Source organism: Microcaecilia unicolor, chromosome 11, assembly GCF_901765095.1.
Source record: "Microcaecilia unicolor chromosome 11, aMicUni1.1, whole genome shotgun sequence".
NCBI classification, from domain to species: Eukaryota; Metazoa; Chordata; class Amphibia; order Gymnophiona; family Siphonopidae; genus Microcaecilia; species Microcaecilia unicolor.
In genome coordinates this window covers 124,251,119-124,277,979 of record NC_044041.1, presented here as the reverse complement: position 1 = coordinate 124,277,979, position 26,861 = coordinate 124,251,119, and the positions used below count along the sequence as shown (strand labels likewise).

Genomic DNA, 26,861 nt, shown 5'->3' with positions numbered 1-26,861 from the left:
AGACAATATACAATCTTCATTCCTTTCGACCCTTTATAGCTACCTCATTCAATCACTATATAACCTTGTATTTGTTATCAATCGACCTGGCGAATGCCTTGACGGTACTATGTAAGCCACATTGAGCCTGCAAATAGGTGGGAAAATGTGGGGTAGAAATGTAACAAACAAACAAATAAATAAATCACAGTCCTATCTTTATGCGGCAACCCATGGCTAGTTAAGATCTGAATATTGACTTAACCGACTATGAGGCAGATGCAGCAACCAAACGTAAAAAAATCTAAATCGTTAAAGTCCCTAACGATTTTAAAATAACGAAAAATGCACCAAAAAAAAAAGTCACACATGCTGAGATCGGTATTGAAACGTACAATGTATCAAAGAATCACAATACACATCGTTAATCGGCCCCCAAATCATGCGCAGAGCAGCCAAGCGTTATGTTAGCTGCTCTGCGCATGCCACAAACAGTCAAAACACAGTCAAATCACAAGCACATGGCTCCCAAATCAAAATAAAAATAAAAAAGGATCGGGAGGGGGCAAGGGCGCTCATCAGGAGCGTCCTGTACGGACGGCCTTGCCCCCCCCCCCCCGCTGCTCCCCACTTTCCGCCGCTCCCCCCACCCCGAAAAAGCAAAATTCAAGCAGCCCCTGCCCCCCTCCCTTCCTCACTACTCTCACCTCAGCTCCGCCTCCCGACATCCTCCGTCCTGTGCCCCGCCCCCTTTTGGGGTCGTCGCCGCCATTCCCCTCCTCCATCGGGCCCCCCTCCCTCTTACCGGGCCCGTGCAGCGCCTCTCTCCTCTGTCCGAAGGCGCTGCACGGGCAAGAAGAAAGCCTGATGCCTGCCTTTGCCCAGCTTCGATGGCGCGTCTTTCTCCTGCTGGGCCCACCCCTTTCTGACGTCGGTAACCTACGTAGGTTACTGACGTCAGACAGGGGCGGGCGCAGCAGGAGAAAGACGCGCCATCGCGAAGGCAGGCATCAGCTGATTCAGCTTTCTTCTTGCCCGTGCAGCGCCTTCGGACAGAGGAGAGAGGCGCTGCACGGGCCCGGTAAGAGGAAGGGGGGCCCGATGGAGGAGGGGAATGGCGGCGACGACCCCAAAAGGGGGCGGGGCACGGACGGAGGATGTCGGGAGGCGGAGCTGAGGTGAGAGAGTAGTGAGGAAGGGAGGGGGGCAGGGGCTTCTAGAAGTTTGCTTTTTCGGGGTGGGGGGAGCGGCGGAAAGTGGGGAGCAGCGGGGGGGGGGGGGCAAGGCCGTCCGTACAGGACGCTCCTGATGAGCGCCCTTGCCCCCTCCCGATCCTTTTTTATTTTTATTTTTTTATGTGTTTTCTGAGGTCCTTTGGACCAATCACAGCGCTTTTAGCTCTGCTAATGCGCTGGGATTGGCTCAAAGTTTGTTTATTTTTTCACTTAACACTTTTTCCTGGCACAGAGCTGTCCTAACGAGAGGTCCAGACCTCTCGTTAGTTTTCCTGCCTTTTTCCTGCGTAAAGGCAATCGGAAAAGGTTAGTGCATGTCGTTTCAATGGGGTTTTCACACTAATTGCTCATCTCCATTCCGTTTTCGTTAGCTGCTACTGTCGTCGGAAAATAGGCTTAAGTGCATGGAAAGGATAGGAAATTCTTCCCTGAGGGCTCATTTAACGATGAAAAACGTTTAGTGCATCTACCTCTAAGTGTTATTTGGTGCCACATAAACCAAATATTCAGTGCAGAAGCCTGGACATGGCCTGGCATTAACCATCTGGGAATAACTCTAGCAGCAATCAGCAAAATGCTCACCATCATCTGCTGAATATTGACCCCGCCACCCAAGCTTTCAATCAGAAAGTGTGTTTACAGAGTTCTGCTGCAGCCTGTGGATGGGGGTAGGGTAATCAACTGGTTCCATGTTTTACCTACAAAGCAGATCATTATTTGGTATTGTTCCCATTGCTGGGAGAACTACATGTTCATGCATATACTAGAGTAAAACTAGATCTGGACTATAGTGAATAGAGCCAGTCAGGATGGATGGATATAGTTGTAGAAATGGCTAATAACCACATCCACATAAACATCTCATTGGTCTGTATTGGCCATATTGTCACAAAATGACATCATACTGCTTCCATGGCAGGAACTAGTTGGTTTTTAGAGCCTGTGATGTTATCTGTGACTCTTTCCCTTTAAAAATGGCTGCCAACTAGAGTTACCATATAGGACTGCTTGAGATGGGCTGGCTTTCTCCTCCCTTCCTGGCTTCCCACACAGCCAGGCTTCTTCATTTTAGTTTAGGCCTAACCTACTTGAAACAGTGACCCAAAGAGCCAGTGCTAGACTACAACCAATGCCAGAGGGCACCAGACCCCCTAATTATTTTGCTTTTGGACTTTCATGTTTGCCTCTTTCAGTCCCTCCTCCACAGCTTATAGCACACCTCTGATCTGGCTCAGCTGCTCCCCTCCTCCCTCTTGAGCATCATCTCCATCAGATACGCCCAGGGAGCCTAGTGACCCTTTCCAACCCCTCACTGTTTCTTCACCCTTCACACCCCTCTAAATCTAAGAACAGTATGCACTTAATAATGAAGCCTGTATTACAGGATGCAAAGGTCAAGTCCATCTTCTGCCGATTCTGTGTTCTCCTGGCTAATAAGTAACTTACGGTTATCTCAGGATGATTTTACTAGCTCTTATCTAGTTGGGGTTTTATTGTTAGTACAAGGACTGTTTCTATAGGCATCTTTATAAGAAAGCTACTTTCCAGGCTGCCTGACACTGCTTCTGTGTGACAGTGACAGCAAGATGCGCTGGTTTGTAATTCTAGGTGCTGTGCTGGGTGGGGCACTTATAATGACCATTGGATTGTTGGTGGGCCACTTTGCCATCCCCAAGGACTCTGGGCCCGACCCATCCAGGGATGACCTGTCCAAGGATGTGGATGTGTCCTTCATTGAGCAGGTTATGGCAGAGATTGATAACAAAGAGATTGAGAAAAGTCTCAGGTAGGTATTCCAACTACAAATAATTTTGGGTCATCCTGGGCAATTGTGGGATGGCCTTACCAGTCCTTTCTAGAGATGGTCTGGATTATACTTGTGTCTCTAGTAGTTTGGGGATGGGCTAGGTGGGTTGGATTGTGTTTGAGCCTCCAGTAGTCTGAGAAGGGGATAGCTGGACCGGATTGTATTTGAGCCTCTTGGATGGGATCTAGTTTAGTTTGAATTAAAATTTGTTAACCCAGTTTTCTGCACTATAACCCTGCTCCTTGGTGGGGACAGGAGAGGTACACAAGTTCTTTCTTTACTTTAAGAGTGCTGCTGAAAGCAGAGATACCAATGCTAAAAATTAGCAACTTGCTAACAATGAGGGATGCACAAAGAGGATCTCATGTAAATGAACTGCACGGATCCCACTTTCTGCGTCACTCGCTGTTTGCAAGTTCGAGCTGTCAAATGCATTTGACAGCTCTGATGCACCAAACCCCTGCGCCTCCCGACGACTTCCTTGCCGGATCCCCCCCCCCCCCCGACTTGCCTTCCAACCCATCCACAACACACCTGCTTCTCGACCCCCCCCCCCCTCCGTGACCGTCTTCAATCCTTTTTTTAATTTCCCTGGTGGTCCAGTTGACCCTGAACCCCCTCCCCTAGTCCTCCCTCCTGCCACAGGCCTGCCTGGAGCAAAATGGTAGCGCCCAGGCCCTGCCCAGTGCATTCTGGGATGCACTGGGTGGCACTAAACACCATATATGGAGTTTTCTTCCTTATATGGTGCTTAGCTCTGCCCAGTACATCCCAGAATGCACTGGACAGAGCCCGGGCATCACCATTTTGTTCCGGACAGGTCCAAGGCAGGAGGGAGGAGATGTTGCTCCTGCCATCCTGCCTCCACCTCTTGTAAAAGTACAGGGAGGGGTGCGGGGGGATCTAGAGAAGGGTGTGGGTGCAGGGAAGGGGTCCGATTTACTGAACCACCATGGAAAGTTTTTTAAATGACTTGGGGGGAGGGGGCAGTGTCCATTGGACCACCAGGGAAATTAAAAAAAATATATTCAACTGGGGGGGGGGGGGGTGGCACAGGGAGGTGAAGAGGTAGGAAGCATCAGCAGACAGCTTTTGCAGCTGCCTGCTAGTGCTTCCCTCCTCTCCAACAGCTCCAGAGTAGCTGTAAAATTTGTTCATTAAATGACGGCTGCTGTGGAGCTGTGAATCCCCCGGAATACACATTAGAATGCTAATTATTATTATTATTTATTACATTTGTATCCCGCGCTTTCCCACACATGGCAGGCTCAATGCGGCTTACATAAACAATTATAAAGTCGTAAGTCCCTCCATTGCCTATCCCTACCTACTCATCTCTCCTATTATTCTGGTATACTTAATTTTTACCCTTTCTAACAATATTCTGTATTCCTATTACTATGTAAGCCGCTTTGAGCCTGCTTTGAGTGGGAAAGCGCGGGATACAAATGTAATAAATAAATAAATATACAATTTGTGGTAAACGCAATATGAGCTCATTATAGTACATTTGCATGGGGTTCTCAGTGGCTGCTAAACGGCACACGTTAGAGCCATGGAAAACCCCTTTGTGCATTACTAACTACATAAATGTTTGCTTTAGACTGGCTAGAACCAGTCTAAAGCAAACATTAATAGCATGGTAAGCTTTGTGCATCTGGCCCTGAGAAGAGTATGAAAGTGTCCAGATGGTATGTCCAAGGTATAAATCCAGAAAGATTTAAGTGTAGTCTTGCTTTCCAAATTTTTTTTAAAAAGGCACCGTAAATGATCTATGCATTTGTTAGGAGCCTCTGAAAGGATATGGAGCATGGAGGCAATATGGGCTGAAAATTTTCTTGTATTCAGTGGCTAAGAGTTTGTGCATAGGTTTCACAGCACCTATACTTTTAGGGGCAAGGAAAATGGAGGGGAGGGGGAGAGGAGGCAGTACACAGGAAAGCATGCTCATATTTCTTCCTACTGGTTGAGCCACTTGTATTTTTCTCCTCTTACTCCTCTAACTATGATAGAAGTCTATAAAATAATGAGTGGAGTTGAACGGGTAGATGTGAAGCGTCTGTTCACGCTTTCCAAAAATACTAGGACTAGGGGGCATGCGATGAAGCTACAATGTAGTAAATTTAAAATGAATCGGAGAAAATTTTTCTTCACTCAATGTGTAATTAAACTCTGGAATTCGTTGCCAGAGAATGTGGTAAAGGTGGTTAGCTTAGCAGAGTTTAAAAAAGGTTTGGACGGCTTCCTAAAGGAAAAGTCCATAGACCGTTATTAAATGGACTTGGGGAAAATCCACTATTTCTGGGATAAGCAGTTTAAAATGTTTTGTACTTTTTGAGATCTTGCCGGGTATCTGTGACCTGGATTGGCCACTGTTGGAAACATGATGCTGGGCTTGATGGACCTTTGGTCTTTCCCAGTATGGCAATACTTATGTACTCACCTCTTGAGATACTAATGATCAGGACCCATGCACTGGCACTGAGGCTCTAATAAGTGAGAGAGTAAGAGAGTGAATGTGAGATAGCTCTGAAATGAAAGTGACACACCTCTAATGGATGAGAGAAGGGGCACAGAGTGTAAGAGCCTCCAAATGAATGTGGCACACTCATAATGAGTGAGAGAGCTCAAAGGGTGTGAGAGAGCTCAAAGGGTGTGAGAGAGCTCTTTAATGAGTAAAAAAAAGAGTGTGAGAGTGAGACAATCTTTAAATAAGTGTGATTAGCTCCTTATGAGTAAGAGTCCCAAAGATTGTGAGAATGAGAGCCTTGAAATGAGTGTGACACACTAATAATAAAGTGAGAGAAGAGCCTCAGAGTGTGAGAGCCTTCAACGGAGTGTGACACAATCCTAATGAGTGAAACTTGGCATCTCTTTGACTGAGGGCAAGATGCACTAAACTAAACAAGGCTTTAATGAGCCTTTAACGAACAGTTTTCCTACCCTGGCATGCATTAAAGCCCAATTTCCGACGACGGTAGCAGCAAACGAAAACGGAATGCAGATGAGCAAATTGTGTAGAAACCCTATTGAAATGAGATGCAGTAAAGTTTTCCACTTGCCCTAACGCTGGAAAACTACCGGAAAGCTAATGAGAGGTCTGTACCACTCGTTAGCTTAAATGTCAAAAAACTTAAATGTCAAAACAACAAAAAAAAAATCGCGAAGGGGGCAAAAACGCTAGTCAGGAGCGTCCTTTATTGACGCCCGAGGTCACCACTGCTCCCCGCTTCCCCTGCATTAAAAAAAAAGAAAAAAAAGGATCAGGAGGGGGCAAAGGCGCTCGTCAGGAGCTTCCTTTATGGATGGCCTTGCCCCCCCCCCCCCGCCCCGCCCGAGGTTGCTGCTGCTTCCCGCTTCCCCTTGCATAAAAATCAAAACTTTAGCAGCCCTGGCCCCCCTCCCTTCCTCTCTTCCTTTCTCTCTTTCTCCCCAGCTCTGCCTCCCGCCATCCTCCGCCCCTGTGCCCTGCCCCCGCCACCCCCCTGAGGTTGTCGCCGCTGCTCTCCCCCTCCACCAGGCCCCCCTCCGTCTTACCGGGCCCGCGCAGCACCTCTCACCTCTGTGTGAAGGCGCTGCACGGGCAAGAAGAACAGCTGACCACCTCTTCGCCGAGTCTTTGGACGTCTCTCCTTTCCTCCTGGACCCGCCCTCGTCTGACGTAAGTAACCTACGTAGGTTACCTACATCAGACGAGGGTGGGCCCAGGAGGAACGGAGGGCCATTGGAGGAGGCGCGATCAGCTGTTCTTGCCCGTGCTGCGCCTTCATACAGAGGTGAGAGGCGCTGCACGGGCCCGGTTTCACAGAGGGGGTCCCGGTGGAGGGGGAGAGTGGCGGGGCACGGGGGCGGAGGATGGCGGGAGGCGGAGCTGGGGAGAAAGAGAGAAAGGGAGGGAGGGGGGCCGGGGCTGCTAATGTTTTGATTTTTATGCAGGGGGAAGCGGGGAGCAGCAGTGACCTCGGGTGGGGCGGGGGGGGGGGGGGGCAAGGCCGTCCATAAAGGACGTGTTTTTTTTTTGGGGGGGGGGGTGTTTTTGTTTTTACGTTTGTGGCATGCGCAGAGCAGCCAGCATAATGCTTGGCTGCTCTGCGCATGCTTTACGGGCCGATTACCGACGTTTTTAACGAAGGGTTAGTGAATGCAAGTGAGCTGCAACGAGCAGCTCATTTGCATTCCCTTTCCTTCATGCATAGCCGTTCCTTACCGATTCATTATGGAATTCAGTACGGAACGGCTCTAACGAGGACTTTTGTGCATCTTGGCCTGAAAGTCATAGGTATACTTGCCCTGCAATTGAGCCCATAAACTTTGGCTTTTGATAAGGGTCACCAGATAACAGCACATCATCAGAAACAGTCTGAACAGTTCTTGTTTCACTGATTTCTCTCTGTTTCTTCCCTGTTGCAGGGATAGGACATGGAACTCCTGTGTTTGATAGATAAATTATGCTATAGATATGGTGGCCACTGATGCACCCCCAGAGTACAGGACACATCACCTTCATAAAGGCTGTATGAAGCATTATCACATTTAAAAGGTTGACCTTCCTTCACCCCTCACCTCTCTGGCAGTGAGCACAGGCCAGTATTGTGGGGAGACTGGAAGCTGTGCTCGGCTCCCCTTCTCCCCCCCCCCTTCATGGAGAAGCATACCATGGAAGACCAACCAAGAGGACAGGGAGCAAAACTGTACCCCTACCCTGCTGGCTTGCATCTGCTCTTCTGATGATACTGTGCCCCAAGAAACTGCAAGAAATCTGAAGGAGAGGGGGCAGAGAGTGAGGGGACCCTGGGAGGGGAGTGATATGGAGGAAACAGAGGAAGAGTACAATGGAGAGGAACCAACCAGTAGCAATGGGGAAGGAGAATGGTGAAGAACAACCTGATTAAAATTAGGAAATATATAAAGAAGAACCCAAGGGCAAGAGGAGATAAAGAACAGAGATGCCAAGTTAGCCAGTTCCAGGCAGGAGATTTATGGATAGTCCTGGATTTCTGACCATCCATCCTGGTGCATTATGGGACTTGCAGCACTGATTTCAATAGGCAGAATCAGGCACTTCAAATCCCACATGCTTTGGAATGTAAGTTCAAAACCAAGCCTGACCAAAAAGTCTTCAGCCTGGAACTGAGTAACTTGACATCTTTTTTTTTTTTTTAATTCCAATATTTTTATTTAATTTTATCAATGAAACAACACAAATGGCTAAAATGTTAGCCAGTATACAAATATGAACAATAAACTGAGCATCAAGCAATATACATATCTGATTCAAGATAAAGATATCAATTATTATGGTTACAGATTTGTAACGATGGTTAGGTAGACATATCGTGAGAACAGATAGTTAAGAGAACATACGGTATCTACACAAGAGTACTACATATTTGATCTTGAAGGGGAGACTATATTTTCCTGTATTTGGTAATTGAATTATACTTTTCAGCCGCTGCGTATTCATATTTGGCAAGTATTCATACTGAATTCCACCACGTTAAGTAGGTTGCCTTGGATAAATCTTTCCAGCAGAAGAAAAGTATTCTTAATACTGTTTAGAGAAGTATATCCAAAAGCTGTGATTGATATTTATCCAGTGGGCAATGTATAGTTAATGATCCTAATATGGCTATTTTATATGAGAAGGACACTGGTATCTTTCAATGTGGATGATATGGAGGGGCATAATCGAACACGAACGCCCATCTCCATGGGCGTCTATGTCCGAAAAGGGGTATGTGAAGAGGAGGGACAGACCGTATTTTCAAAAAAGATGGGCGTCCATCTTTCGTTTCGAAAATATGGTTTGGACGGACCAAATGCCATGGATTTGGTCCTTTCTGAGATGGGCGTTTTTGTTTTTTTAGCGATAATGAAAACTAAAAACGCCCAGCTCAGAAACGTCCTAATCCAAGCCATTTGGTCGTGGGAGGGACAAATGTACAACACTACCATAGCTCTTAGGGGTGAAGGGGGCAACTACTTGTGGGTACAGTGGGTTTTAGTGGCCTCCCATTTACCACCACAAGTGTTACAGGTGGAGGGGGGGGGGGTGGGCCTGGGTCTGCCTGCCTGAAGTGCACTGCAGTACCCACTAAAAGTGCTTCAGGGACAGGACTTGTTGCTGCTGTATAACCTTGGCACAGCAGTTCACACGTGAAGACTAATCTCGCTGAAAACGTCCTTTATTTGAATAAGCACGTTTACTCACAGTTAACTGCAGATCAGAGGTTATGCCCCACTGGCAACGAGTCTCGCAGGTACTGAGATTAGTAGTAGGTCCGAGCTGGCAGAATGGTGTACAATGCCCTCTTTCAGCAACATTCAAGGTAAGAACTAAGTGCTGTAACGTGGCTAACACATGAAAGGGATCTAAAAGTGTCTTACACAAATGGCCACTACCTCATGGACTACCGGAAACAAAACAGGGCACACTCTGACCCAGTAAGCAGAGGGAAAAGCACCATGGGAGTAGAGCCTACCAACTACCAACATCGTGAGCATTTAACACAACCTTGGAATCATGGAGGCCAATACCCTACACCCACCACAATTCATTGCTGATGTGACTCTGCAGTGCCCTTAACAGAAAAGGTGTCACAGTCACCCGAGACCCACATCAGAACCAGGGAAAGGCTGTCAGAGGATAGAACACATTCTGCTGTCATGGAGGTGGGTACGGCATTTGAGGCTGGCATACAGGCTGGGAAAAAAAGTTTGTAAAGTGGGGGGGTTTTTTGGTGGGAGGGGGTTAGTGACCACTGGAGGAGTCAGGGGAGGTCATCCCCGATTCCCTCTGGTGGTCAGCTGGTCAGTTGGGGCACTTTTTTGGGACTTGGACCTGAAAAAAAAGGGTCCAAATAAAGCGGACCAAATTCTCGTCAAAAACGCCCTTCTTGTTTCGATTATCAGCTAAAGATGCCCATCTCTCCTCGGCCGATAACCACGCCCCAGTCCCGCCTTCACCACGCCTCTGACACGACCCCATGATCTTTGTTCATCTCCTTGACGGACTGCAGTTGAGGACGCCAAAAATCGGGTTTCGATTATACCGATTTGGGCGCCCACGGGAAACGGACGCCCATCTCCCGATTTGGGTCGAAATATGGGCGTCTTTAACTTTCGAAAATAAGGCGGATGGTGTTCCATATTGATCTCCAATATTCTTGTATAAAAGTACAGGAGTAAATAATATGTTTAAGAGTTCCTTTATCTTTATTACATGACCAGCATTTTTCCGTGTTATTTTTGGGAACTAATGTTTTTAGTTTGGCAATTTTACTTGGAGTCCAGAAAGCTCTATGTGCCAAGTAAAACATGGATTGTGATGTAGATGCAGATCTAGTAGTATGTGTAGTTCTAAAGCAAAATTTATTCCATAGTTCGTCGAGCTGCCTCCAAATGGTACAAAATATTTCAACAAGCAAAATTCAAAGCACCTACTAATATTATGGAATCCTGGGAACATGATATAACTTGGCATCTTTGAAAAAAAGACATTGGCATGGCAAGGGGATATGGAGAGGAACTTTCTGAAAATGACTACATAGGTTGGGAGTATACCTTTGCCATTGTCCAGTGCCTGTGGTTCATGCTTCTTGTGACAACCACAACCTTGTTTGGGGAAAGAAGAGGAGTTTGGGAATTCTCTATCAAGAAATGACAGGAATCAATGGATGGGAAGATGGAAGGGATATGAACAAGGAGAGAGAGCTGGATGAGAAAGAACAGGGAAAGAGAGTTGGATGAGAAAGAACAGAATGAAAGATAGCAGAAAAGGTAATAGGACCATACAACATTATCTGCACTTCACAGATACCAAGTTACCCAGTTCCAGACTGGAGATTTTGAGACAGACCTGGATTTCTGACCACCACATCCTGGTGTATTATGGGATTTACAGCACTGATTTCAATGGGCAGGATCAGGCACTACAAATACCACACTGATTTGGGATGTAAGTTCAAAGCCAGGGCTGCTCAAAATCTCCAGTCTGGAACTTGGTAATTTGACATCTGTGGCACCCACCTTTATAAAACTCTGTCCATATGTGTCACATAAAAACTGGACTTTCCCTTGCCCCCCTCCCCCAAAGCAACAGACCTGTGAAGTTACCCAGTTCCAAGATTTCAGGCCAGTCCTGGATTTCAGTCAATCCTATCTGATACATTATGGACCATGCAGCATTGATTTTAAGTGGTAGAATCAGGGACCTAAATATATCCATACATATAATGGAGCACAAGTGGAAAGGGGATGGCCTCAGCTGGTCCCTGATGACCTGAACCCAGTTTATAACCTTGGCAGAAGACAAGGTTCAGAGCCACCAAGTTACCTAGTGGCCAGTTTTGGTTTTTAACTTACATCCCCCGGTGTACTGTGGAGTGCAAGGTATATGGACCATAGAGTGAAAATGACTCTGATTTTAGACACTTTTTGAAGAATAAACTCTATTTTTTTTTAATGTCTACTTTAACAACTGTATATTTGATCTATAACAATGTCAAGCAAATATGTCTGCTAACAAATCAGTGAAAACCAATCAGCAATTTGCAGTCTGTTCAACTTCTAAACAACATAAGATGGATCCACCAACATTGGATAAAATGGTGGCGAAGGATCAGGAACCACCTGGAGAGTCCATACTATCTGAAATCAAAATGATTAAAGATATGCTTAAGACCCAGCTTGAAATCACCAGAGATGTACAACGGGATATTGAGAACATCAGTTCCAAGCTGAATCCTCACAGGAAAAGATACTTGAGCTAGAAGCGAGAACTGTGCAACTGGAATTCTTAACTTCGCAGCTAGCTTTGAACTCAGCCTCCATTCTCAAACTGAGCATCTTTCTAACTGAAATATGAGGATTTTGGGCATCTCTGAGGGCCTAGAAGATAATGATACTACCTCCTTCTTAACTACACCCTTACCTCAAATATTCAATGTTTCATTCCACGAACATTAAAAATCAAGAGGGCCCAAAGAGTCCCATCTAGGCCTCTCTCTAACGCCACTCAACCAAGGCCTATCGTTGCCAAAATCCTCCGTTATCAGTACGCATTAAAGCTTATAATGAAAGCTAAAGGACTCAGATACTTTATCAAGGTCAGAAGGTTTTCATAGTACTTGACCTTTCTCCTGCAACTGCCCAAAAAAGGAAATCTTTCCTATCCATGTGCCTGGCCTTAAAAGACTTCGATCAAGATACGGTCTCTTTTACACAGCACACAAGCAAGTGACTTTGGCCAACAAAATCACCAGCTACACTGACCTGGCGAAACTTTGTGATTTTATTGAAAACTATAAAATGCACTGATCTTTGTCATCCAACTGAAGAACGCTTCAATGCTACTCCTACTTGACGACAAAGTTCTATAGTTATAATAACTTTGTTGGGTCAGCTAATGTAATATGATTCTATATGACTGATTATTAAAGGTCTTCATTGATTACAAGCCCACTAGTCTTTATTTGTGTACTGGTTACTGAAAAATGTAAACTATTATGAGAGCTTTTGTGTCAGCCAACTCATAAGAACGTAATAACAGCCATACTGGGTCAGACCAATGGTCCATCTAGCCCAGTATCCCATTTCCAATAGTGGCCAAGCCAGGTCACAAGTAACTGGCAAGCAACTCACTTTATGGAGTTGACTTCATTTGCAACTACAGTAGAACGCCGATTATCTGGACTATCCTCTGCAGAGGCTGGCCCAGATAATCATAAATCCGGATTATTGGACTTATCAAATTTCTGTAAAGAAAACAAGATTACAGCATTGCATATTGAACATTAGCTTTATTTTCATCAATATATTTGCATAAAAAAGAATAAAATACAGTAGTACTAATCAAAAAGTACTGTTTTTATAAGTAAAGTACAGTGCAGTGCTCTATTTCTATACAGTTCACTAGAAATCAAACAAAATAAAACTTGGAAAAGAAAATACGATGATACCTTTTTTATTGGACATAACTTAATACATTTCTTGATTAGCTTTCGAAGGTCGCCCTTCTTCCTCAGATCGGAAATAAGCAAATGTGCTAGCTGACAGTGTATATAAGTGAAAACATTCAAGCATTACTATGACAGTCTGACAGGGTGGGAGGATGGGGGTGGGTAGGAGGTATGCATGGGGACATCAAAGCATATCATTGATATTCTAACAGGATGGGTGTGGATAGGTGAGGGGTGGGGTGATCAACAGAGACATACAGCTTTATGGTTTATAATGGGCTAGGAACCCCAGATCCTTGTTAAGTCCTTTCTGTTGATCAACCATACAAGAACGTAAGACCTTTGAAGTCAGAATGATTGAATATTTTAACACCCAACAGAAAAGTTGATCACCCCACCCCTCACCTATCCACACCCATCCTGTTAGAATATCAATGATATGCTTTGATGTCCCCATGCATACCTCCTACCCACCCCCATCCTCCCACCCTGTCAGACTGTCATAGTAATGCTTGAATGTTTTCACTTATATACACTGTCAGCTAGCACATTTGCTTATTTCCGATCTGAGGAAGAAGGGCGACCTTCGAAAGCTAATCAAGAAATGTATTAAGTTATGTCCAATAAAAAAGGTATCATCTTATTTTCTTTTCCATGTTTTATTTTGTTTGATTTCTATTGATAACCTTAAGAGTGGACTAACACGGCTACCACACTCCTCTACTTATACTGTACACTAAAACAGGAAGTAATTCTTAATTGCTTCAAGGCCAATTTTAATTTCTTTGCTGCAAGATCACCTGGTCTTTTCAGAACAGGGAGCTGGATTGCACTGCTTTCTTCCTGCTTTTCCAGCCAAGCCATCACTGTATTTAAACATTCAAAGGCTTCTGCATGTGTCGTTCTTGCATCAGCATCAACCTATCTCAGCCAAAATAATTTTTTTTAGCAGTTGTTTCCTGTAAAGTCATTTCAATTGAACAATACTCCTTGATCCATTGGCTGCATTAAAGATGTCACATTTGGTGGCAAAAAAAGCACTTTGAATCTACCTTCCTCTCGCTCTAGGCTTTCAGCTGTAGGATGTGAAGGTGCATTGTCCAACAATAAAATGACATCTCCTTGTTTTCCTGTATGAAGCTGAAATCTTTACACCTCTGGTATGAAGCAAATGATGTACCAGTCATGGAAAACCTCGCAACTCATCCATGCTTTTTTTGGCTTCTGTACAACAACGGAAGGTTATGTTTTCTTTTGAATGCACGAAAATGTTTAGATTTACCAATCAGCAATAACTCCAACTTATGACTACCAGTTGTATTTCCCCCAACCAACAGTGTGACACGTTCTTTAGATGACTCGAAACCAGGAACAGATTGCTCCTTGTGACTAACCAGTGATTTAATGTGGAATGATTTCCAATTTAGACCTGTTTCATCTGCATTATAAACACAATCAGGGTCATAGTTCTTGATAAGGTCATTAAATTGAAGTAGAAAGACATTAGCTGTTGGCAAATTTGCAGAGAGTTTCTCACCATGGATTTAAATTTGCCTTATTCTGTGGTGGAGCTTGAAATTTTGAAGCCATCCAGTGCAGGCTTTGAAGTCTGAACCCCCCTGAAGCTGCTTATTGAAAAACATAGCCTTTTTGGCTAATAGTGGCTCAGAAATTGGGTGGCCAAAGGATCTGTTTTGCAGGAACCAAAGATATGGAGCTTTATCTACCTTTTCAATAGGTGACCTATTCATGGTTTTTCTGGAACAACTCCCTTCATATTTTTCAAAAACTGAAATGTAGTTTACAATAGTATCACTTTCAGGCTTATTTTCGAAAAAGAAGGACGCCCATCTTTCAACACAAATCACAAGATGGGCGTTCTTCTCACAGGGTCGCCCAAATTGGCATAATCGAAAGCCAATTTTGGGTGTCCTCAACTGCTTTCCATCGCGGGGATGACCGAAGTTCACAGGGGCGTGTCGGAGGCGTAGCGAAGGCAGGACTGGGGCGAATGGGAGTCCTCAACTTTACCTGGTCCTTTTTTTCTTACGACCAAGCCACAAAAATGTGCCCTAAATGACCAGATGACCGCTGGAGGGAATCGGGGATGACCTCCCCTTACTCCCCCAGTGGTCACTAACCCCTCCCACCCTCATAAAAAGTTTTTAAAATATTTTTTGCCGGCCTCTATGCCAGCTTCAAATATCATACTCAGGTTCATCGCAGCAGTATGCAGGTCCCTGGAGCAGTTTAAGTGGGTGCAGTCCACTTCAGGCAGGCGGACCCAGGTCCATCCCCCCCCCCACCTGTTACACTTGTGGTGATAAATGTGAGCCCTTCAAAACCCACCAGAAGCCCACTGTACCCACATGTAGGTGCCCCCCTTCACCCCTAAGGGCTATGGTAGTGGTGTACACTTGTGGGAAGTGGGTTTTGGGGGCTCAGCACACGAGGTAAGGGAGCTATGCACCTGGGAGCAATTTCTGAAGTCCACTGCAGTGCCCCCTAGGGTGTCCGGTTGGTGTCTTGGCATGTCAGGGGGACCAGTGCACTACGAATGCTGGCTCCTCCCATGACCAAATGCCTTGGATTTGGTCGTTTCTGAGATAGGCGTCCTCGGTTTCCATTATCACCAAAAATCGGGGACGACCATCTCTAAGGTTGACCTTAATTTTGCGATTTGGGCATCCCTGACCGTATTATCAAAATGAAAGATGGACACCCATCTTGTTTCAATAATACAGGTTTCCCCACCCCTTTGCCTTGGCGCCTCTTTCGATTATGCCCCTCCACATCTTTTTATGTCAGATATTGTTGATGTTCCTTTTTTGCTTTTTTTCCATTTCCAAGCAGTGATAGCAAGGCTGTTTCCTCTGCCACGTCCCCGCAAGAGCTAGGCAGAAAGGGCATTTTTTCTGTTGCGTATGAGTCAGGAAAGGGTTGGAAAAGGAAAGGGCAGGGCTTTTCTCTGTGTGGACCTCGAGGATTGGTTGGGAAGGTTTTGGTGGATAATGGGTCCAGATAATTGGAAATCCAGATAATTGGCGTTCTACTGTATCTATTAGTATTTTTAATATTCTTGGATTGTACTTTTTGTTGGGCTTTTCACCAAAGGAAGCAGCCATTGCACAATTTCGTGCTTCTTCATTTTTTGTCTGCTTTGTGCCTGTGAGTGAAAACCAGCATTTTGCGGTCCTCTTGTTGGTTGATAAGGACTTCATCTCCGAACAATGTATACTACTTTCTGGTTGCCCTTCCCGTGCACTCCGCTCCATGGATAAATCCTTCTTATCTGTTCCCTTCTCCACTACTGCCAACTCCAGACTTCGCGCCTTCTGTCTCGCTGCACCCTACGCCTGGAATAAACTTCCTGAGCCCCTATGTCTTGCCCCATCCTTGGCCACCTTTAAATCTAGACTGAAAGCCCACCTCTTTAACATTGCTTTTGACTCGTAACCACTTGTAACCACTCGCCTCCACCTACCCTCCTCTCTTCCTTCCCGTTCACATTAATTGATTTGATTTGCTTACTTTATTTATTTTTTGTCTATTAGATTGTAAGCTCTTTGAGCAGGGACTGTCTTTCTTCTATGTTTGTGCAGCGCTGCGTATGCCTTGTAGCGCTATAGAAATGCTAAATAGTAGTAGTAGTAGTACTACAGTTTATCATTTCGTGCTCTTTCCACACACTTTTTATTGGATCTTATTTCCTTGCAGATGTTATGCCAATTACGTTTATGTTGAGAGCAACTTGTAGCATAATCAGTATTATTCAAGATTGGATTCAATAATGGTTTTTGTTTTTTTTCTTCATCATAATGCATAATAATTGTACTAGTCCGAAGACCTACTTCTAGCTCTTTATTTCAAATTTCAATCATAATATTCCCTATGCTTTTATAACAGGTTGTTGCTTATACCAATAACGGTAATAACTTTCTGTTCCTTAATTGTAACACTATATTTAGCTGCACTAGCTTAGGGGCCCTTTTACTAAGGAGCAGCACTAACGTGTGCTTACAGCACGCTAAAAGGCACTACCATGGGACACGCTCAGGTGTTTCACATTAGTTCTGGGATCAGCATGTTTTGAGGGGCAGAGAGTAGGCGTGCCCTGTGCTAACTGACAAATCGTCACATGCTGCTGTTTAGTATGGGAGCCATTACCAGCTAGTCCTAGTTCTTTCCCATGTATAAAAGGATTGGTGCACCAATTAAAGTTGAAAAAATAACCTTGGCTATTAAATCTCTGGCTGGAAACAAGAAACCTGGACCAGACAGGTACACAGCTGAATTTTACCGTATCGTTCATGGCAATCTATCTCCCATTTTGAGCTCTTTATATCACTTCTTATGGCAATATCCCACATCACAAGGTCAATTTGGTGAAGCACAAGTTGTTATTTTACCCAGACTAGGATGTGACACAACCAAAGTTCAAAATTTTCATCCCATATCTCTACTTAATTTAGACTGTAAAATTATGGCTAAAGTTTTAGCTACAAGACTAGAGTCTATATTTGGTTCTCTAATCCACACTAATCAAGTTGGATTCATGCCTGGAAGATTCATTGGAGACAATGCTAGAACATTTCAAGACCTATTAACTTTTACAAACACCAAAATCTCATCTACCTTGGCTATCTCTTTGGATGCAGAAAAGGCCTTCGACATGGTCAAATGGCCGTATTTATTTACAATTCTTGAATGGTTTGGATGTGGTTCTGATGTTGTTAAATTGGGTGCAAGTATTGTATACTAAACTATATTCCTGAATTCAAATAAATGGTGATCTTTCTGAAAAGTAAACCTTGCTAGGGGTGTACAAAACAAAAAGGAAAAAGCCCCTAATTATAAACAAACAGCAACAAAACAAAGCAGTACGCCGTACAGGTGGACCAAATGAACCCTGCAGCCAGTGGAATAGAGGAACAGTCTTTATTGAGCACCATAATCTAGCAAGGGGTACCAGTCAGGGATGCCCACTATCCCCTCTCTTATTCAATTTATCTTTGGAACCCCTATTGATTGTCATTAGAAATAACATTAATATATCTGGTGTGGTTATTGATGGTCATTAATTCAAATTATTGGTATATGCAGAATACCTCATGATCTTTTTGACAGATCCAGTGACATCAGTTCCAGTTCTTCTTAAACTAGTTAATCATTTTTCTTCATTTTCTGGATATCGAATCAACTGGGACAAATGAGGCCATGCTTTTGAATGACCACACAACACAGACAGATTTAGGATCTGCTAACTTTCACTGGTCTCCTTTATATATTAAATATCTGGACATGCTTTTCCATAGAGACGGAGAAAAATGATGGAATTAAATATGGGTATATAGAAAAATTAATCAATCTGCTTAGAGCAATAAAGATAAGAAACTATAAAGCAACTTGCTCTAATAGGTTATAAATTATCCGTGCTGTATTACAAGAAACTAAATCAACTACTTTAGACAAGAGGCCTCATCAGCCAAGGGTACCAACTCAGTGGACACACCTATAGAGGCTACAATCATGAGCCAGCCACCACCTCCGAAAAACCTACAGAGTGAAGTAACTAAACCACTATGTAGTAAAAAACAGAGTGGGGCTAAATATCAATAATTCAATGAAATACAGACACAGGTAATATCAAATATATCTAATAATCATGGTATCTTATGTCGGAAGCATGAGAAAATACGCATTACAATTATGCCATTTTATAGATGAAGGTGCTTCTCGGATGTGGACTTTTTCCTTCCCGGGTTTTAAGCTAAGTAATCTTTTTGCCATATGGTATTTTACGTTTTTGCCTTTTGGGTTCTTTTTCCCTGTTGAATTATATATATATATATATATTTTTTTTTTTTCATGTTTCCAACATAAGATACCATGATTATTAGGTATATTGGATATTACCTGTGTCTGTATTTCATTGAATTATTGATACTACTACTACTACTTGACATTTCTAAAGCGCTACTAGGGTTACGCAGCGCTGTACAATTTAACATAGAAGGACAGTCCCTGCTCAAAGGAGCTTACAATCTAAAGGACAAATGTACAGTCAGTCAAATAGGGGCAGTCTAGATTTCCTGAAAGGTATAAAGGTTAGGTGCCGAAAGCAACATTGAAGAGGTGGGCTTTGAGCAAGGATTTGAAGATGGGTAGGGAGGGGGCTTGGTGTAAGGGCTCAGGAAGTTTATTCCAAGCATAGGGTGAGGCGAGGCAGAATGAGCGGGATATTTAGTCCCACTCTGTTTTTTACTACATAGTGGTTTAGTTACTCCACTCTGTAGGTTTTTCGAGGCGGTGGCTGGCCCATGATTGTAGCCTCTATAGGCTTGTCCACTGAGTTGGTACCCTTGGCTGATGAGGCCTCTTGTCTAAAGTATTAAATATAGGTATTATCCTAAAAGAAAATAGATACTTTACTTCAAAGGTGGACCCCATTAACACTGTCTTGGTGGGTAGGATCACTATAAAAATTACACTTATGTCAACTTGGAATATAGTCCTTAGATCAAATTATTATTGAAAATTCATTTGTATCTTTTCAATTTTTAATTTGAGAAATAAAACCTTTCCACCACACAATTTTGTAATTGGATACAATTACTACATAGTATTAAAAAAGATCTCCCCAATATATCACACTTTAAACCGATTTCCAGTCTAGAAAAAGATTGTAGTTTGGTCATTATATTTGGTCATACTACCTCATTCTTTTATAAGAAAATGAAAAACTAATGGCCCCTTTTACTAAGCTGCGTAGTCGCCTACGTGTGCCCAATACGCGCCAAAATGGACTTACCGCCCAACTACCATGTGGCTCTTGCAGTAATTTCATTTTGGGCGCGTGTCCACTATGCACGTCTGTAAAATATTTTTAATTATCTGTCACACATAGCGGACATGCGCCAAGTGGCATCTGAAGTGCATAGGTCATTACCACCCAAATTCTTTACTGCTAGGTCTATAGCTGGCGGCAATTTTGATTTTGCTGCATGTCCATTTTCAGCAAAAAAGGGGGCCTTTTTTACAGGTGCGCTGCAAAATGATTCTGCGCATGCCCAAAACCCACGCCTACACTACTGCAGGCCATTTTTCATCACGCCTTTGTAAAAGGACCCGTTATTTCTTGGAAATCCTGGCAAACCTTAAATGTTTGGTCAATTTGGCAGATCTCATTCCAAAAACAATTTATTTCCTTTTGAGATTTAGAACCTCAGTTTAATCTGAACAAAAACCACTACTGTCATTGTCGGCTTACACGATGTATAGGCTAAAGACCTCAATTGTTCCTCCACTGATATTGATTAGATATACTTTTGGGGAAGTCAATAAATCTACTTTTTCACTAGTCTGACACAATCATTAGACTTTCTTATGCATAGAATCATCAGAACTCCTCTAAAAAAATCTAAAGCAAATCTTTCGCTATCCAATACATTTTGGCATTGTCATGCCAACAAGGTACGTTGATACACATGATTTATCATAGTCCTTTTATTCGAAAAGTTTGGTTGGAGGTCTGGAAATATATACAAGATGTATGTGATCTCAAAATAAATATTAGTATTGGCATAATATTTCTCAGATCAGCCTCCAACAGTTTCTCTTTCACAACATGAATCGTGTCTCTTTATATTGTTATTTCAATTGCACGTCAAAGCATTCTAAATTCTTGGAAAAGTGCTGATTTGCTAAATGTTATCTTCTAGTGGAACTCTATGGGGTCCTTTTACTAAGGTGCACTGAAAAATGGCTTGCAGTAGTGTAGGCGTGGGTTTTGGGTGCTTGCCGATCCATTTTTCAGTGCACCTGTAAAAAAGATCTTTTTAAAACTTTTTGCCGAAAATGGACGTGCGGCAAAATCAAAATTGCTGCATGTCCATTTTGGGTCTGCGACCTTACCACCAGCCATTGACCTAGTGGTAAAGTCTCATCTGGTAACCGGCAGTTATGACCTAATTGTGTCAAATGCCACTTGGCGCGCGTCCGATATGCGCACCCGAAAATAAAAATTATTTTTCAGCCATGAGTATTGGACACACGCCAAAAATGAAATTACCCCAAGAGCCACATGGTAGTTGGGCGGTAAGTACATTTTGGCAAGCGTTGGGTGTGCGTAGATACTTATGTGGCTTACTAAAAGGGCCCCTATATGCTTAATTACAAGTATGAATGTAAATCAGCACAAAGACCCAATAAACACTACAAAATTTAACAAATTTGGCAACCTCTAGAACAGAGTTGTCCAACCTTGGTCCTCAAGGGCCACATTCCAGTCAGGTATTCAGGATTTCCCTAATGAATATACATCATTCTATTTGCATGTACTACCTCCATTGTATGCAAATAGATCTCAAGCATATTCATTGGGGAAATCCTAAAAACCTGACTTGGCAAGAGCTGAGGTTGGACACCCTTGCTCTAGAAAGATTTCTTACCATATCTAGTTGAAAAAGAAGAAACACCGGAGAGGGAAACCAAAGTACACTCATATAACAGCACAAAAACAAAAGCACAAGGAGCCTTCAAGAAAAGGGGTATCAGCTCAAATTTTATTTAGCAGACCCGACACAGTCCATGTTTCGGCAAAATTGTCTGCGTCAGGGGTCTAAACAATAAAAAACATAAATACACTTAAACCATTGTACATTTTCCAATATACATAGGGTTCAAAGAGGTCAAAAAACATAAATACAATGAATCTTAAAAAGAATAAGTAAAAACAATTAAAAAGGTGAAATAATAATTAATTAAAACATAATAGTTGAAACATATTAAATTATACGCAAAAAGACAAAATAGCTAGGGGTAATATAGAGTTATTGACATTTTCAGAGGACTAAAACAAATGGGAGATGTATTTGAATGCATACCTTACAAATGAAACACAGTGTTCAAAAAATTTGAGTTGATGCCCTTTTCTTGAAGGCTCCTTGTGTTACCATATCTAGTTGACATATGGAGTATTTTTATTGCTTTATCTACTCTTTAACATCCTTAAAACATTATGCACGTTCCCATTTTGCAATACTTTTAGCAATCTTACACCTTACATGGCTAACTCATATCATACTATATCAATATTCTTTTCCATCCCTTTACTTGAGATATATATTTATACATTTTACTTTTTCCCCACCTCCCCCCTTTTTTTTTTACATAAAAGTTATGTTATTACTGTTTTATTGTCTTACTGTGTGCCATGTTCCACTGTTAATTGTATATTTATTTGTACTACTAAAAAAAATTTTAAAAGTTTGAATTCAAAGAAATTTACATCCGAAAGCAGCATGGGATTTGCAGAATCAGTGCTACAGGACCAATAATGTATGGGATTGTCAGAAATTCAGGGCTGGCATAAAATCTCCATCCTGGAACTGGGTATTTGGGTGTCTTCAGGGTTCTGCATGCTATAGAGAAAGTCAGATATGCCATTTTCCCAGTTCCAGGCTGGAGACTTTTTGTCCAGTCCTGGTTTTGAACTTACATTCTAAAGCATGTGGGATTTGTAGGGCCAGATGCAGTAAACTTAATGAGCCAGCAATGTGGTTTTAAAACCAGTTCTAGCCAGTCTAGCGAGCAAGTAGTAAAACAAGACATGCACTGGTGTCAGCTAAACGCACTGTGATTGGCTGAGAGAGACCTGGAGGGGCATAATCAAAAGGGATGTCCAAATAGTTTTGATTTGGGCGTCCTCGCATGTCCCAATCCCCGATTCTCTCTTTTTAGGGTCCCGCTCTCTCCCTCTGCTGCACAAAATGCCCGGCAATTTATTGACGGCTAATATACATGCAACTTGTCTGCATGTATGAAACCGTCTTTGGCATGTGCAGAGCAGCCAGCATAACGCGTGGCTGCTCTGTGCATGCTCAGCTGGATGACTGGCTTCCCCTCCTTAGGAAGGAAATCGCGTGCAAATGAGCTAACAGCGAGCAGCTCATTTGCATACGATTCCTTCATGCATGCCCGTTTTTTTACTGATTTGCTAAGGGATCGGTAAGGGAAGGGCTCTTTCCGTGGAGTTAGTGCATCTGGCTCGTAGTGCCTTGAAATCATTGCTGCAAGTCCCATAATGCACCAGGATGGGTGATCAGAAACTCAGGACTGCTCCAAATTCTCCAGCCTGGAAGTGGGTAACTTGACATCTCTGAGAAGTAGAATGCTGTATTGTGATCAATTGATCTGAGGCATGGATGACTGCCTGTTCAAAATATTTGTCCCTTGTTTTAGAGAACTGACGAAGAAGCCACATATGGCTGCCACTCCAGGAGATGAAGACCTGGTGCAACTGATCTTGAACCGCTGGAAAAATGCCAGTACAGGCTTGGACAATGCCACAGTGGATCGTTATGATGTGTTTCTTTCTATCCCTGATCCTGCCAATCCCAACAATGTGACAGTGGGTATGGCCTAGAATTGAAGTTGTGAAGATCAGTCACTGACGTGGAGGAACAAAAAGCACTATGAGTGTAGTAGGGAACAGTCAAAAGAGTAGCGCAAAAGAATGACACTTTCAAAGACATGAAGGCGCCAAAATAGTAATTTAGAGAATTTATTTAACTCATAGAATCAATTTGCTGTTAAAACCAAGATCACTGAATACCAAAGGAACATTAACAGAAATAACGAATCGGAAATCTGTAGGCCACACTGCAGATGATCTCAGATTTTTTATCTTTAAGGAATTCAAAGGAAACTGGCATAGAAATAATATTAATTCACTCAAGCTCATATATTGTTATTAAATAGAAACTCCAAAACACAGCTTCACACTCACTGTGTAACGAAATGGGTACAGGAAACAGCTCACTTCTAATAGAGATCAATTGCTACCATTTATATAGTTTTAAGTGGAGAAAAAAGGCTTCAGTATCGCCACCCAGCCAGCTGGAAGTTAACCGACTATTGGGCTTGAGCTCAGCGTACCATCATCATGCCAAAAAAAAAACTCCACACCATAACCATATATTCACAGATCTCTAGTAAGCAATCTCATGTATCCATACGAGACAGGATTAACATCTGATGTGACGGAGCCAAGTGCATGGGAATTAAGATACATAATTGGCCAAAGTCACTGATTATTGAACTTTAAAGCAGTGTATACACACGTTAATCCTGTCTTGTATGGATACATGAGATTGCTTACTAGAGATCTGTGAATATATGGTTATGGTGTGGAGTTTTTTTTTTGGCATGATGATGGTACGCTGAGCTCAAGCCTAATAGTCGGTTAACTTCCGGCTGGCTGGGTAGCTGTTTCCTGTACCCATTTCGTTACACAGTGAGTGTGAAGTAGAAATAATATTGCCAACACAGGGGTCCTTTTATTAAGCCACGTAAGCGTCTACACACGCCCAACACACGCCAAAATGGAGTTACCACTCAACTACCGCGTGGCTCTTGTGGTAATTTCATTTTTGGCACGCATCCGATATGCGCATCTGAAATATGTTTTTATTTTTGTCAGCACATATCAGCCGCATGCCAAGTGGCATTTGACGCGTGTAGGTCATTACCACCCGGTTACCGTGTGAGACTTTACCACTAGGTCAATGGCTGGTGGTAAGGTCTCAGGCCCAAAATGGACGAGCACCAATTCTTATTTTGCCGCAAGTCCATTTTCGGCCAAAAAAAAAGAACCTTTTTACAGGTGCACTGAAAAATGTACCTGCATGCGTCCAATACACGCATCTACACCAGCACAGGACATTTTTCAGTGCACCTTAGTAAAAGGACACCACAGAGAGGGTCCAAAGTACAGAACAAAGTCCAACTAGCCAAAAAGAAGCACTAGAAGCCTTCAAAATCGGGACACAGATCCTTTAATCGTATAATTTGAACACCAATCTTTCCTTAATGACCCAACACAGGCTGTGTTTTGGTGCACAGCGCCTGCTACAGGGGTCAATTGGGTTTTTCTTATACAATTGTAGAAAAAACAGCTAAAAAGCTTGATGCACAACAACAGAAATCTGTCCCCGCACAGTGCAGCCTGAACGCACTTCCTCGCTTTACACAATCGGAACGAGACGGTCTTTCACACTCTGGTCGTGTTGGGTCATTAAAGAAAGATTGGTGTTCAATTTATACGATTAAAAGATCTGTGTCCCGATTTTGAAGGCTCCTAGTGCCTCTTTTTGTCTATGCAGAAATAATATAGACCACATTCTGCTTCAAGAACAAAGACTAATTTTTTTTCTTCCAAACACCGGTCCCATCAGGTTTAAACCTAGACATAGATTATAGACCTTTCTTATAATAAGATATGCACAGCAGAAGGGTACTCTCACACATATGTCTAGTCATCTACTTTATATACTTGTTTAGAGAAATTCTATGAATGTTTAACCTTACTATTTTGACTCCCTTGTGTCTTTGGAAGTGTCTTACTTCTGCACTACTCCTTTGACTGCTCTGTAGAACTGGGGTCACCAGATGGCTCCAGTGCAGCAAGAAGTTTAGCCAGTCCTAGATTTGTGTCTTTCCAAAGTGCATGCTGGGACTTCTAGTTCCTGCTTTTCTTAAGACGTGGAAACTACAAATTCCTCTATTCACTGGGGAGATCTTTATGAAGCGGTGGTATGACTAACATGGGCTTACCGCTCGCTAATCTGGAAAGCCTGGCGGTAGTTCTCATCCCCAGCATGCACCACTTCCGGCGCTACAAAAATATTTAAATTTTTGTAGCGTCGGTGTTTACCCGGCGGTAATTGGGCAGTGCCATGTGCTGACCAGTTACTTCCGGGTTAATGCAGGAGCCCTTTCCGCCACCTCAATGGGTAGCGGTGAGTGCTCCCCCCGAAATGGCTGCGCAGCAAGTTGTTCATTTGCCCATGGCTATTTCTTTTTTTTTTAAAAAGACAGCCTTTTACCCGCTGCGGTAAAAGGAGGCCTCAGCACACATAAAAAACGGGTGGGGGTGGGGAGCCAAGACTGGATTATCCTGTTGATCTGAGTCAGGTTGCCTTAATCTTGGCTATGACCCTTTAAATGTTCAGTGATCCATTCACTGATGACACCTATTCTATCCTTCACTTGCCCATGGTTCCCTGCGTACTGCTGGAACAGGCCAAGCTTTCTTCATAACAAAGCTGCCAAGTTACCCAGTTCCAGGAGGAACACTTTTAGACCTGTCCTGGTTTTGAACTCACATCCCAAAGTAGTATATTATTTGTAGTCCCTGATTCTACCCATTGAAATCAGTGCTGCAGGTCCCATAATGCATCAGGATGGGGCTGTCATAAATCCAGAAGTGGCCTAAAATCTTCTTTCTTGAACTAGGTAACTTGACAGCTCTGTCATGGATGCAGGTCTTTTGGGGTGAATGGCCAGGGCCGCACACCATAATCTCCTGAGCTTTCTCCCTCTTCTATTTCCCCAGTGACTGGAAATGGCATGCTGAATTTCACCTCCCGCCTCACAGAAAAGAATTACACTGAAGACCAAGTGGACCCTGATGTGGTGAAACCATACGCAGCCTATGCACCTCCTGGCACACCCAAGGTATGGCAGTATGGCAGGGTCTGAGCATGGGGAAGACATGTAAGATAAAAGGTGCCCTTTATGCCCTCAGCCAACAGGCTCTAGCTTCAGATTTGCGGATGAACGGGCAGGCTGGTGGGTGGATGGGCAGGCAGGCGTCCTATCCTCCCCTCCTTTACCTTAGTGTGGTACCCTGGTGGTCCAGTGACCTCGTTGGGCAGGAAAGAGCCAGCCAATCAGGTTTTCAGGATATCCACAATGAATATACATGAGATACATTTGCATACGGTATCTGCAATGCATGCAAATGTATCTCATGCATATTCATTGTGGGTATCCTGAACACCTGACTGACTGGGTGTGTTCCAAGGATTGGATTGAGAA

The 26,861-nt window shown here is 43.3% G+C and overlaps 1 protein-coding gene across 1 annotated transcript in view; it reads left to right on the top strand.

Annotated features, from left to right (window-relative positions):
- Positions 1 to 2,796: 2,796 nt before the first annotated feature.
- The window catches only part of NAALADL1 (N-acetylated alpha-linked acidic dipeptidase like 1), a 78,015-nt gene continuing 53,950 nt past the window's right edge, over positions 2,797 to 26,861 (top strand). The window contains exons 1-3 of the mRNA XM_030218922.1: positions 2,797 to 3,000; positions 23,223 to 23,395; positions 26,377 to 26,498. Coding sequence (XP_030074782.1) covers positions 2,801 to 3,000; positions 23,223 to 23,395; positions 26,377 to 26,498 — 495 coding nt within the window. The 5' untranslated portion in view covers positions 2,797 to 2,800. The remainder of the gene's footprint in view (positions 3,001 to 23,222; positions 23,396 to 26,376; positions 26,499 to 26,861) is intronic.